General features: G+C 37.3%; 1 protein-coding gene across 5 annotated transcripts in view; it reads right to left on the bottom strand.

The window, feature by feature from the left end:
• The window catches only part of TMEM156 (transmembrane protein 156), a 26,449-nt gene extending 13,392 nt beyond the window's left edge, over positions 1–13,057 (bottom strand). For all 5 annotated transcript variants that reach the window (XR_004842341.1, XM_035896779.1, XM_035896780.1 and 2 more), the window contains exons 1-5: positions 12,947–13,057; positions 9,406–9,684; positions 7,608–7,790; positions 5,399–5,506; positions 2,181–2,282 (exon numbers count right to left, since the gene is read on the bottom strand). Coding sequence is in view for 4 of the 5 variants with exons in the window: in XM_035896779.1 (XP_035752672.1) it covers positions 2,181–2,282; positions 5,399–5,506; positions 7,608–7,790; positions 9,406–9,684; positions 12,947–13,046 (772 nt within the window). In the remaining variant the exon portion in view is untranslated. The remainder of the gene's footprint in view (positions 1–2,180; positions 2,283–5,398; positions 5,507–7,607; positions 7,791–9,405; positions 9,685–12,946) is intronic.
• Positions 13,058–15,399: the final 2,342 nt, after the last annotated feature.

Here is a 15,399-nt window from a genome sequence, read left to right as displayed (position 1 = left end):
AACTGCATTTTGTCAGTTCATACCATTCAAGGGACCATTTTACATAAATGCAACAGCAGGAACAGATCCAAATTCTACAAACACTGTCTGTACAGCCCAGCCCTATTGCATACTGTTTTGGCTTCATAGCAAAAACGTTTAGTCAACAGTTATGACCAGAATGCTTTAAAGCTCCCCTCTCCTGACTATACGTGCTTAGTCCTTTGTAGAACCATGAATTTGGAAAGCTGTAATTTTAATCCTACCCTAGAGGACATACTATACATTTTTCCTCCTTTCCTCTGGCCACTGGAATTAATGGTAATGATTCATGGACACAGAGCCACTAACAGTTTCACAAAAATAGCATCCCTGCTGTAAATTATTTTTTTATAGGACCACAGTGATGTTAAGACAGTAATTTCCTGAATCTACCTAGGAAATCATTCTCATTCTCAGAGTTTAGGTTTCCTTCTTTTCCTTCCCTTACGCTTTCTGAACTTTGAATAACCTTTTAGTAGTACTTATACATCTTTTCATCTATGCAAGATATGTCACATCTTCTCAGATACATAGTTATTTAGTCTCATTACAGTGTTTCCATGGTGGTTGTATTGTCTTCAGGGGATCTCAATGTTTCGTTTCAAGATTCCAAGCTATGCACTAGTGATAGTGAAAATATTATCAAGGGCTGTCAAAGGAGTCATCTATAGCTATTTATAATCCATTATCACAGTAGCAAATCTTAAATTTAGCAACTGTGGATAAAATAAACTCTTTTCATATGGTCTTGATTCCACTTTAAATGACATTGGTATAAATCGGGAAATCAACTGGATTGACTGGAATTATGGTGCATGAAATCAAGGAATCTCCTATTAAAATAAAACCTATTATAGCATTTCACATAACTAAGCATCTTTCTGGGTTAAATGGTTACATTGAAGTGGGAGGAACATAGAAGTAAGAATGGCAGATCAATATGGGGTTCCTATTCTCTACAGTAAAATCCAGTAAAACTAGATCTGAATTTTCATAAAACTCCCTTATCAAAAATGCCTTTGGATATACAACACTAAAAATGCCATTGTGAACATGCTGATAAAACAGGTATGGTATTAGTGAAGCTACTCAAGACAAAAGATGTCAGAAAGATAATTCCTTTCCTGCGGGATGAAAATAATGAGCTCATAAATACATCTTAGATGTAGCCAATGCTTTAAAAGTGAGGAGCATAAATTGTTTTCCATGAGTGACTGAGTTGTAGGGAGAAATTATTGCATATCCTCTTATTCCTGAAGAACTGACAAAACAAACAGAGAGGTACCCAAGCCTAGCCAAATTTAAAACCATTTTTTTTCATTTGCTGGCTTTGTAGTTGTTCTTGTTTTGGAGGGAGGTTGGTTTGCCATTCAGAGCTATTATTCTATATGTTAATCTTTTCAAAGATAGAGCTCCCTTCAGGAAACCAGAATCCATGGAATTTATTAAAGCGTATGACTCTTCCAGCAGTACCAGTAACAATCATAGCTACAGCTGCTAATCTCTCCTCTCACAAAAATCTGTTACCAAATCATAATTTCTGGTACCAAAACTTAGAGTTTAGCCATACCATTTAATTTATCTGTGCTAAACATATTATACTCTCAGAAGACCACATTTTAATCCCTATCTGAAACTAGAGAATTGGACTTCGTGGGAATTTTTTCCTAGAAATAGGCTACAAAGTGCCAGCAGAGTAATTCTCTGGGTCCTGCTACAGCCATCCATTCCATCCTTTGGTAGCAGATTTTGTCAAGAGTCATAAACACATAGAGCATACATACATGTGTGTACATGTCTGTATACTTTTCATGCACACAAAAAGCACTCAGCTGCCAAACCTCAAATGTGGCACACAACATGATCAAAAATTAAAAAGAGGTAAAAAACCCAAAGTCATTAATGGAACACTTTTGGAAGACTGGGAGAAGCATTCCCACATTATATACGTAAGTCTTCTTATAGTTTCATCATCGGAATTATTTATTTATGATATAAAAATGTTTCCATAACATAAGCCAGATCAGATTTGTATAGGATCAAGGTAACTCTGAAACAAACCTGAAGCATCCTCTGACAGGAAAGACTTAAAAGGTCTTTCTTGACCTCCTCATGCCTCAAGATTTGTTAGGTTTTTATTTTACTTTTATATTACTTACCAGGAAAAGGATGAATTTTATTCACAGTTATGGTTCTTCTTGCATGTCTAAAACTCTTTCTTCTTAGAATAGTAGAAACTGCTGCTGCTAGGTGTTTACAATCTGTTTTAAACAAAATGTGTTATCCTCAACTATAGAATTACATGTGGCACTGATTAGACAGAAAGCTGGTAAACACCTTATTCTTAAACACCTACCATGAAAAAACAGGAAGGTTTTGAAATAAGGTGATGAGGAAAACCTAGGGCCAGATGTTTTATATTTTCCTGAACGAAATTTTCTGGAAATTCCATTCAGGTTTGCCCCTTTCAAATTATTCCTTCTCTCCTCTATACCAAAGGTTATCAAAGAAGTCCATGTTCCAGTACAGGTTCAGACTCACAATGCTGACAGTGGAATAGCAAGGATGGAGTGTACTGGCATCCTAGGAAGCTGACAGATTATTTGCAAGTGTGGGGTGTTCATCTTTGGAAGCACAGTTTGAGAGCAAGCTCTCCACCACCCAGAGAAAGAACTGGGTTGAACAACCTCTGACTGTCCTCAGCACCCAGTTCATAAACTCCTCAGTCCTTCTGTCCTTTAATACTGTGGTCTTGGTGGGGTTATTGCAGGATTGTGCAACTGTTATGGTTAGCCCTGTTCTAACAACGACAGCAGTTCACGGCTCAGCCACCTTCTGATGGCAGGCTTGCTCCAATTCTATATAACAGAATTGATTTTTATCTTTTTCTTCTGAGAACACTCGAAAACTTCATCTTTAAGGAATTCATTAAATTAGCATTATTTAGGTCATGATTTTTTTACGAATAGCCAGTGGAGATGTACTGTGCTGAAGCCCTAAGTGTGCGCTGTTAACAGTTAATGTCAAAGGAAGCTCTGGAAGTGGTCGTAAGACAAGAGTGGAAGGGAAAAGGCAAAAGGACTAATTTCTAGTTTAGCTCCTTTGTCATGGATCGGTAGTAACCTCCACCGAGTTTATTTGGCTATTTTATTTTATGCACTCGTGGAATAACTTCATTAATGTTTCAGAGATTCTCAAAGCCTGCCTAGCAGAATGTCTTGGAAGGTCTCAAGAGGAAATGAATAATTCCATATTTCTTAATAACTTTCAGTAGTGCTCAGAAATTAAGATAAAAACTACTAACTGAATTATGACTGTAAAAATTCTTAGCAGCTGTTTTAAGCGCATAGTAATATTCTGCTGTGTTCCTTGGGCAGCACTGAAAAAAAGCAGTATGTAGACTTGCAATTAAAGATGGCATTGTAATATACACACATAAGGAATACAACACTTAAATATAATTTTTATGTGGTTGTCTTTTTGACAGTAACATATTGATATTGTTTATAATGTTATATATTGTAAACTTAACTAATAAAACCACTGCTCCTCCATTAACAGAAAATGTATTCTAGAAGCAAATCAGTAATTAGAAACCTCAAAAGGGCATGTTTTCGTCCCTTGTGTCCATGCCAATTCTGAAAAAAACTGCATTTAATAGAAAACTGATCTTTAAGAATAAAGGCAGTAAATCATTAATCATCACTACTGATAGTTCTTCATTAAAAATGGGATGTTATGACTCAAAGCATAGAAAATCATATGACATTTATAGGTAGCTTTGAAATTACAAATAACAGTCTTTAAAATTAAAGCATTTAATAGCCCACTTATAAAGACCTAATTTACACTTTGTGAGATTTTAATATACATAAAATAGGTCTCAGAATTTGGATCTAGCAATAAGTAAAATATCATGTATTTTAACCAAGATAATCTTGTAAGGAGTTTCTCTAATCATTTGGCGGGGGAGGGGGGGCACAGATTTGCCATTTTAAGCAACTATTTTGCTTATTCATTAAAAATCCATGCATAAAATATTTACATTATACAAAAAAATCACAGAAACATTTTGTGTGTGGGCACTCTTCTTCCTTCTGTTCAGTTATGATTAAAGCTAGACTCCTATTGCTTTTTCGTTACAAAACCGGCTGTGGATACAGGAAGGGATGATCAGGGGAATGGATATGGCTCATCACTTTTTTATTGCCCCTGTAACCAAGGTCTCCATTCGGCAGCTCTGGACTACAAGGGGAATGGACATCTGCGTGGTAATAGCAACTAAATGCTGGTTCTCTGGGGGCATTCTGCCCACTCAAGCCTGATGCTGGCAGAAAGTCTCAGGAAATTGCTGTGAAAAGCATCTAAGAGCTATTATCTCAGGTAACAGGTTAAGTAACACTCTTTTCACACTGATGGAGGGGACCGTGCTCTCTGCACCACCTACCTATGACTTAGGATGAAAAACAAAGTCCAGCAGCTGACAAGCTTTCTGCATTGTTTTTGTGCAGAGGACTTTATCTTGATCTCCTGTTCAGGGTACTCCTACACTTTTATTCTTGCTTTCTTCATTGTATACTGCTAGAAGAAATACTGTAAATCCAGATTTCAGCCTGTATCCTAAGTGAATTGCATAGGAAGAGCCTGTGTTGGCTGGTGAAGACATTCACTAGAAACAATTGTTTCAGTCTGAACTAAGGGCAAGTTCTTCCATAGCAAAGTTTTAATCACTTGTAATAGTCAATAGTGCTGATTCAGAAATCACAGCACTATTTTCTTTGCTGAAATAACAGCAAAGAGAAGAAGTGTGATCTGGGATTATTTCAGCTCGGGCATTAAGAAGGCACTGTTTGGTTGACCTGTACAGGATTATATCACTGCTGAATTTAGATAACCAGTTTCCAGGACAGACAGCTGAGTGCACATCTCCTCATATCTATCCTGTAATTTTTCTTGACCGTGACCTGGATGAATCATCTTCAGGAAGGAAAGGGTATTTTAGTCTACTTATATTGGTCATTTGCATTTCTGCTTAAGACATTCAACAAGGTTCAACTGTAATTGTTTTATCTACTGGAATCAGTCTGAAACCAAAGTTCACAACAATAAGGATCAGAGGCCACCAAGCATCTGTCAAAACCCCCGTATTTCATTCACCGTCAACAAGCTTGGATTTGCATCCACAGTCCAGAGGTGAGAGGTGATAGTATTAACCATCTGAGTATTTCAGTCCCTCTTTAGGAAGCTTTTACCATATTACAATTAAAATATTGGTGTCTGAAACACATTAATAAACAACAGCTTTGTTATTGTAAATTAATACAATTTTCATTGCATAGAAATTTAAATTCATGTAGATTAACTTTTTGTTACTTACAGTTTTGTTCGTTGTCTTGGATTATTTTGTAGATTACAATTGAAACAGTAACCACAAAAACCACTGGAATCATAGTGAGCCATATGATCTTCGTCATACACATTGGATCTGTCCAAAATTTAGAAGAGATAAAATGAAGCAGGAAATCACTGTCAGAAGAAAGCAGAATAATCTATTTTAGTAGGGTTTTGGAACATGCCTATCCCCACAGATGAAAATTTAAAGCAAAAGAGAAGATTAGGCCTTTTTCTATCAGCCACCTTTGTTGTTTGAAATTGTTTCTTATCTAGAATTTAGCTTCACTTTTACCTGTATCCATCTCCCCACATTTGAAATAGTTATATGTAGCTAAGTGAATGAAAAGTTTTTCTGTTTGTGTAAACTGTTATATGCAACTCAGCCAGGAACAAAATGTTTCAAAGATCAACATTTCTATTTAGGGTAGAACAAGTGTAATATATCCCCTCTTTGTTTGGAGGGAGCACAGAAGGAAATGGTCCCCTGTCCAACACTGACCTGTACTGGCATTCTCAACCTTCTGGTTGACCTTCATATACAGGAGAAGGTAAGATTCTACATAGAGAAATTTTCTTATCAAAAAGTGAGGAAATGCTACCAACAGGACCCCTCTGGGGAATTCTTTTAACCAAAACTGACTAGGGGGAGAGCCAGTGTGGGACTGGGTGTAGGAGGTAGGCTGCTCTTTCGGACAACAGCTGCTGCAGAAACGCACCCACGTTCCACAGGGAATTAGTTCAGTAACTAGTACAAGCCAGGACTATATACCACAGAGAAAGGATGTGGGAACTTTCCTCCCTGGTTGTTTGAAAGACCTTTCAAACTTCTTTGGCAGCTGCATGTTAATGCATACCTTAGCATTGTCAAATAACTATTTTTAAAAAACAACTACGTTACTATGACTCATATAAAATCAAATTACTTACAGACTATAGCCAAACCACTGTTTTCCTTTCCTTGACTTAGAACAGTATAATTAGACCTACATCAACTTCCCTCGTGTATCTTCTCCACTAAGAAGTCATGAGGTAACTGCCAATAACCCCATGGCTCTTTGAGGTAAGCATAGCTCATCCCTCCCAATTCAGAACTAAAAATATCTTTTATACAGTCATTCAGGCTCCTTTCAAGCAGAGTACTCTACCCATCTTTAGTGGCTTGTAATGACTTGTGTATCAGCCTTGCCTAGTCAGGGCCCTGAGCACCCCTCCAGCTTTGTTTTGAAGCAAATAGAAAAAAGATGCATTGTTAATTTTTATTGTTAATTCGAGATAACTACTTCCCAGGTAAATCACCATTAGCAAAGGGCGGTTAGCTCATAGTTTTGACACAAGTTAGCAGGGCAAGTTACAAACTATACTCCTCTCATAGCTAGACCTACTTATTTAAAAAAAAAAACACAAACAAATAAGCTGCGCTCTCTTCTCTAGGATTTTACCTGGACTTTTTTAACATAGGTTTAGCCAATTCCAAAACACGTCATTTTTTTCCAGCAAAGCTACAGCATAAACTGTATTTGCCATACAAAACCAAATGAATGTAATAATTCAGCAATTCCCAGATGGCAAGCGTTGCATATAGACATGCTGGAAGCCCTGACCATGGTCAGGCAATCAGCCAAAAAACTCCTCCGGCACAAAGAGAAATTTAAAAAGCTGACATGCTGTCCTCTGGGAAAACTAAGCCTAGTTCAGCTGAAGATTTCTCTTTCAAGTGTACTGCAGTAAGGCTGTATAGTAGGATATTGCAGTACAACATTAAGAAAAGTCAAACCTGTCTCCTGGTTCTTCTGTCCCTGAAGCTAACAGGAATTTTTTCATTTACCTTAAAGACAACAGGGTTATGCCATTATGGGGGACGGGAGAGGAAAAAACTAATTCCAGCTTTTGTCATACATGCAATGTGTAAGTCATCGCTAAGTGAAAAAATGTACAGACACTTAGTTTGCTGTGTTGCTTCTAGGAAAGAAAAAGCCAGAGCTAAACCTGCTTTAAATCACTATGAAAACTGTCAGTTGCCTACTAAAGACAGTCTTTTACTAAGGGATGATCAAAATTGTATTATTTTCTTGTGTAATACTTAAATACTTTCAAATAGTTGCTGAAAGCAGAGAACTGCCTACTGGAGATTTTCTGCAAGATTCATATTGTTTCTGGTTTGATTTCCATTCTGATTCTCCTTTGTAACTTACATTCCACATAAGACTTCAGTTGCAGTGAAATATTTATACAGTCATTTTGGTCTTCCATCATTGCCACTAGACAGGAATGATTTAGGTATTCTTCAGCTGCATTTCTTCCTCCAACTATGGAATTGTTGATGTGGACTTCCAGCAGGTAGTAAGTATTATGCTCTACTTCTTCTTTCTCAGAAACTGTAGTGAAATTAAAATATTTATAAAAATAAATAACAACTTTTGTTTTCACTTCGAGTGAGCCTTTTGCTTTTGGAACTAAAAATTAAAACTGTTATATAACGTGGTAGACAAAGAGGCGACTCTCAGAAAGAACAACAAAAGAAGTTCTCTGTCTCATGTGCAAAAACATACACTAGGCTTTTATGTTACTGACTATGATAAAATGGACAAAAGGATACCACGTAAAGTTATTCTGAACAGATCTGAAGAGTATTGATTATACAAAATATATTTCCCCTGCAAATTATAGCCCCTTTTTTGCTTTACTACCAGCTTCAGAGCTTTTCAGTATTTTGTTGTTTTGTTGTCTGTTATCAAAGGTAACAGAGACAAAAATCAGGCTATGAAAAAAATAAAAACCAAGTAAAAGCCACATCGTGACAGCGATTTGAAGTGTACATATATCCTGTCTGCTATCAGTTGCGGAAGGTTCTTGTTTCACTTCAGACCACACAAGCTGTGAGATTTGCACAATGTTAACAACAAACATAGGCAGGTGAGACATTATCAAAAGTATAAGAGTTGCACAGGTATAACTGAGAACAGAGTTTGTCCACATATTTTTTGTTTTGTTATTTTCCATACTTGTTCAGACAGCCATTTTGTAATAAAAAAATGATGCATTTGGAAAATAACTGCATTTCTTACATTCAGGACTTGGTCTGTTGCCCCTGTTGCTGACAATGGTAGGAAAGCAAAAGTCGGAGGCATCCTCTTCCCCAAAAGTTTCCAGATACTTTTCAAGTGTATATGGCAGAGAAGGAATATGCTGCTACTGCTCTAAAAAGATATGGATGTTGCTGAACTCCTCTCTGTATTGCTGTGCCAGTCCTTATTCAGTGCTGACTTCTATGAAATATGCAAGGCCATTTCTCATACTACACAGTTGTGGATATCATAGACTACAAGCACAAAAATGGTTATTTCTTGTGTAGCTGCCATCTGAATAGTTACCACCTTTGAATTAATTCTTCAGACACTTGTGCACAACCTATCTTCATACAATATCAGCAATCAACATGTAGAGTTCCACAACAGCATTTAAGAGCAGATTCAGCGTGAAAACTGATCAGAAACTAGAACTCCTTAAAAATAAATTTTAGAAAATTTAGCAAGATTAAAAGAATAAAGATGGGGATAGAAGAGCATTCATAAAAGCCAGGTGGCAGAGGTCAAATTTGCAACAGAAATATTCCAGGTGGCTGCTGGATAAGGCACCCTTCTCACAGCACCCTCCTTCCAGACCAACACAAAACCCCCCAAAGAGAATGACTCACACACACACACACACACAGAGCCCATTTTATACAACATCCTCAAAGAAAAGAAATCAGCATTTTGCTACAAACTTGTTTCACTGACAGCCAGGAATGAATGGCACTGAGAATCTCGCATAGAACCTGCACTTTTTAGCTATGCAAAGACAAGCTAAGAAAATCATTGTTCATAGATTTGCAAAGACCATAGAGAACCAGGTGCATATTATAATTTTCTTATAACTACCAAATGAAAACATGTTTTTTATGTTGTAATTAACTACTTCAAAATTAAGTATTTCTCTTCCTCTACTTACTTTTTTTAGCTACTGACCCCAATCCTTGATGATCATCATTCACATCTCTCTTGGATTCACACTCTGTGTGTTTACTATGGGACTGCTCCCTCCTGGAGGACTGGCAAATGCATGGAATATTTTGGAAATTGTAGTGGTTTACAACAGCTTTCAGTAAAATAGTCTGGTTTTCTCTTCTTTGTTGCAGCGATCTTTTGCAAGAATTGTTAAAAGTGCAAAGGGGGAAAGTGGTGTTTTTTGATGAACAGGTATCCATGCATGATACAATTACAGTGTTAGCTGTAAAAAGATAGAGCACTGTATTAGCAAGACAGTCATATGGGACACATGGACAAATACATGCATGGAAGCATCTTGTAACAGATACTTTAACTATCTTACAATTAAATGCACTTTCTTTCTTGAGGGTTCTGGCAGCATCAACGAGTGAGAGAAAGCAAGCACAGAGTCTTCCCATAACCTTGACGCTGGTTTTTATTGCTGAATTGTATGAAATCTCTTGCAATACTAACTTGAATTTGTGGCAGTATCTAGTCACATTCCTGTTTCAAAGCTGCTCCAATTTGATTGTGCTTGAAAAGAAGATGAAAGCACTCATGTTTGGAGGGGGAAACTAGCTCTGGAACCGTGCAGTTGCAATGCACCAGTGCAATTATGTTGTAAGATAGCTATAATCAGAACAAAAACTTTCTTTCCAATGACATTGAAACCACACAGTGAAAATAAACAGAAACGCTGCTGAATCCTCTGACCACACCCTTCACGCTCTCTTACATTCAGTCAACAAACACGAATCTTCATTATGACCATTGGTTTTGGTATTCACAGTCAAATTTCAGGATCAAATTACCATAGCTAGAGTACATTAATGCAGTTCTGGCAAGTAGAAAAAAACACATAGAATTCATTATTAATGAGTGTTATTTTAGCTGTCTTCCACATTAAAGTAGGGCTTTACTGTACAAATCATGCATTTTTATTTGAGTTAACTTTGAACTATTTTTTCAACATGAACAAAGTCTAAGAATAAAAAACTTCTGGAACCCCAATATGAAATATGTATTTATGAATACAAATAACCACTTCCCAGAGTTGATGCAGCACTAATCTAGTTTTGTAGCTGAGCTTCCAATTTTAGTAGTACCCTTGCATCTCTATGAAGAGGAAATTTTGCATCTAACTCCCATTATGAGTAATTGGAGTAATATGTTCATAAATCCTTATGTAGAGAGAAAAACATAGCCTTTAATTGCTCCAGTGCTCAGCTGCAATCTGACAGCTTCAACAGGCCACTTGTGCTCACATCGCAGCAGGCTGACCTCAGAAACAGTTCAGCTAAGGATTTCAGACAGGATACAGAAATAAAATCCAAAATCCAATGCCAAAGTTAATTATCTTCACTTTACTAACACTACATCGGAGAGTCATAAACTCCTTATAAAACGTAATAAATTGAAATGGAAGATATACATCCTCTGCAGGTAAGAAAATAATTAATTTTAATTAAAAAAGGAAAAATATCAGACAAGCAGACAAAACTTAGGGCTTGATCTTTCCCTGAGGCATGTCAAAACATTTTCCTCAAAATGCTTACGATCTGACCCATGCAACTTGGAGTGGAGCAGGGTCTTGAGGTTGAATTCCTCCAGCTGAAGGAGGCGTTTTGAGCAGAGCTTCTCTGTGGAGACGAGCCAGGAGCAGAAATTGAATGCTTATTCTGTTCCCATGACAAGGCGCGTGTGCATCTGGGCAACCAGTCCAAAACCACCGCTACAGCTCTCAACGTCAACTAATGGTAATTCCCTACCATACCCCTTCCATCAAGAAATTTGTACACGTACTTGGGAATCCTCTGCCTGTACTGTGACAGCAGTCTATGTACAGCACTATGAAGTCCATTTTGGACTTCACACATGGCTAACCAGTCTCCACAGCTGCCTGAGAGCCATGTTGTAGATGTAAAAGGCCTGTTATCTGAGAGTGGAAAAAGTTTGAATGCTGTCCTGCTAGGGAGGGTGCTTACCATCCTCTTGAAAGATCTCTACTGAGAAAGCCATTCAAATTATGATCTAGAATCAATAAACTGTACTTTCTTCCAGCTCACAAGACTGTGGACTTTCTAGGGAGGGATATATACTGTTGAACACTGTGAGTAGGGCTGCAGAAAGACTAGGCTTTCCCAAGTGGATTACATGGCAGAGAGCCATGCCCACAAGTGGCTTGCTCCTTACTGCACAACTGGGAAGCACCCTCCCAAATATAAGTATCACTAGAAACGTGGGAAGGGTTCTGTGAAATCTGAACACAGACAGCCTGAAGAGTTAAGAGAATCAGAGATGAAATCATGCAAAGTATCTCTAGAAAACTGCTCTATATTCAAAGATTTCTAACCTGCATGCTTAATGTTAGGAATTTCTGTGATTATGAAATTCTTTTATTAAGCCTCTATTTACAGGGTGGTTTTCCACAGAAAATCCAATTCCATTAAAATGAAATTATTCACTCATTTGATGTTTGACAGTAAGGTCAATGTTTTCTGGTAATAGCCATGTCATTGTTTATCGGCATAGTCTATGCTAGCAAATACTCTGATTACTTCTGCATGGAGGTAAACCATTAATTATTCCAGCATCTTAAACTCACTTATCAATTTTATGACAGTCAAAGCTTATGACAGCTTACCAAGTTTGTTAGTTTATAAACTACAAAAATCTATAAATGATATTCTAGTTACTGTCATGTCTATTCTTTGTGGTTAATGGAAATAAAAATGTAAATATAAGTAACCTAATCTGGATATATTTTTATATTCTTTTTTTTTTTCAGAAAATCATGCTTCATAAATAATTTATTTCATGACACCAGGGAATACACATCATTTGTCAAAGGGATGCTTTTTATTACAACATTTATCTATTCAAAAGCTTGCTTAGGAATGGATGTGACAAAACTATTTTAATATTAATTTATTTATGGATTTTTAAGAAAGCACTGCATGCATAACTTCCACACATATATTTTGCATTCATCAGAAATCCAGTATCAACCTTTAGGATCACCGAGATGTATTTGGGATTTATGTTAAAAGATTTGTTTCACTCGGTTACACCCATTCCACTGTACTTTTTGTCAGGTTACCACTGCACATCTCTTTCACAGACAGTATCACATACCAGACAAAAATTGTACCAAGTTTTATAGACATTTCAGTATAGAAACTTAAAAAAAGTTATTTTTTAAGACCTGAGTACCCGCTATAAAAGAACATACACATCTTAACCACTCTCTTCATGATGAAGATAGAAGTACAGTTGCATGGAAATTTTACAATGTACATAAATTAATGACAAACTCCTTTCAAATTACCGCATATAATTAACTCTGTTGGTTAAAAATCTAACAAAAAAAAATGGATATGCTTTGCAAAGTCCATATGAGTACAGCATCCTAACCATCACTTTTAGAAAAGCACGTGCCAACTTGTCAACTGTAATCAGACTTCAAAGTAAATAAAAGGCTATTTTAAAAGCTGATCACTCACCTTCATGGATTTTGAAATATTCAGGTAAACATAAAATAAACATGGTAATTACTCCTAGTGCTAGTCTGAAGAGTTCTGATTTTCTCAAAAGCAAGCACATGTCACTGAAGCACTCCCATCTAGCACAGTGGTGGTAACTTCCTTCCTGGCTTAGCTTTTAACTTAGTGCAGGCTTTATGCAAAATAACGTCTATTCATTTCCTTTTTCTGTATGACTTTTCTTTTTACTACTTGTTATGTCAAGTTGTAGAGAGCCAAGTTCTGTTCTTATATCGGCATAGACGGGGACGATTCAAATGAATACGCTGAAGACAAAACTCATGTACCATGATGAAAATAAGAGAAAAATCATGCATAGAAACTATTTTACTCATTTGGGGTAGTTTTGGTTTAGGAACATCACCCCCTAATGGCCACTTTCTTATACCTTCTAAACAGTAAATGAATCATCTTTGTGAAGGAATTTTGTTCTCATTTGGCCAAGAAGATTTTTAAAAAATGAGTCAGACACCCATTATAAAAATGAGCCAGAAACACATGCATCAGATACGGGGATTTTTTTGTACATATGCACTGGGGCCAGGAGGAAGATAATTTTATGCAATAAAGAATCTTTAAGACTTTAATAGACTATTAATTTGATCTTTACAACTGAAAGTTTTTGATCTGCCAAATAAGTGATGTACTAAGTAGAATGAACTGAATGTGAGATGTTCATACTAGAGCCATTAGTATTCCTATACATTGTAGTCACAATTTTTCAGCTAAACTTTCCAGTTAAAAAAGTCTTTCATTCTGACAACCACCATGATATTCCATAAATTCTTCCTGCAGATTAGACTGCAAAGACTATTTCTGAAAAGTTCCGAATAAAAGTACTCTGAATAACGCATATGTAAAAACAAACAGTTTGACCCTAATACAGACTATATACAGTATGAAGGATTTAATGAATTCAGAAAGCTCTCTTCTGATACAGTATTTTCCCCACAACCCATTAAATATTGAGTACTACCAAAATGAAGCAGTGCTGTTGAAGTTAAAATAAGAAATGTCCTACAAATCTGAAATGCCCTTCTTGTCATCTAGTTATCTCAGAAAATGAGTAAGCCAGGTGGAAGCAAATACCCTATTCATTCTATAGAAAGACTCTTAATGGAGCTGTAGCGAATATAAATTTGTTAATACTCTATTTTAAATGTAGCACTTTTAAGCAATGAAAGAAATGAAACCAAAGCAAAACAAACTGATTTTTTTGACAGTATGGTACAACAGAAGTAATAAGTATACAAAAAATCATAGGTACGAATTTAAAAAGTAAAATACACCCACTGCACAATTCATATTTGTCATCTGTTAGCAAATTAGCTCTACTTTGTGAGACACTGCACTGCCCTTTAAGTATCTTCCACATCAGTTATATATATTTTCCTCTTTTCAAGGTTGTACGGTGTTCACTCATCCTTTCTGCCCAGAAGCAATGGAGAAAATACTGGAGGACTTTGTCAAGTAATATCTGTATCTGTCCCTTTCTGATACATTCAGACTTTCATCGTTGTTGGTAGTGCCCAAGGTCAGAATAGAGTAGAAATTGCCCTACAGGACCCACACCCAAGTTCAGCCTGATACAATGATATACGTGGAATATGTTCAGTTTCCAATTCTACAGAAAAAGGTTTCCAAGAACTCTTGCAGTAAGCAGACAGGGAATATCTATTTTAGGGCTATTTTGATGGCACATTTTAGTTTCATTTCTGAGTTCAGGAGGCCCACGTATGATCTGTCCACACATCCCAGGGACACCGTAAGCTTCAGACACTATTACCTGTAGCAGCCGTGCGTGTGTGTGGCCTGACCTGCCAACTGGAGTGAAAACCATCAGTTTTCCTCCCTGGGGGCATGCTTCTCTCCACATAGCTAATAATTTTTACACAGCTGGAACAATCAGTACCTTTGAAAACCGTATCCTTCAGCCAAATTGAGTCAAAATTGGCTAAATCATTTAAAGTCAGCTGGGATGAGAACTGGCAGACGCACAAAGCGCACAGGCACGTAGGCCACCTCTCCTTGCGGAATCAGGCAAAGCGAGCAGTATATACCTCACTACTGCATCAACCTCGTGCCGCCACACCTCGGCAATGATCTCGCATGCCCTTAAATCAGTTTTATCGGTCGGGGGCACATCTGACTGTCACCCAGTCTATTAACTCGGAAAATTATTCTACCTTTGGATGGCAGAGGTGACCAGTAAGGCGCTGCATAACAAGGCCGGCAAAGGCTGGGGCACGTGCTGCCCGTTAGACGGCGAGTACGGGCTGCCTCAGCACCCCGGGGTGCCAGGGGGCTGCGGGGACGTTAACGGTTGCGCCGCGTGTCGCTGCAGATTCATTTCAGTTAAGCGGGGGAACGGGAAGTTACGGAAATGCTTAGCTTTGTGGTTTCAGACAGGCGAG

Source organism: Egretta garzetta, unplaced genomic scaffold (genome assembly GCF_000687185.1).
Source record: "Egretta garzetta isolate BGI_Z169 unplaced genomic scaffold, ASM68718v1 scaffold256, whole genome shotgun sequence".
NCBI lineage: Eukaryota > Metazoa > Chordata > Aves > Pelecaniformes > Ardeidae > Egretta > Egretta garzetta.
The sequence above is the reverse complement of the archived record's forward strand: the minus strand, read 5'-3'. Positions and strand labels throughout refer to the sequence as shown.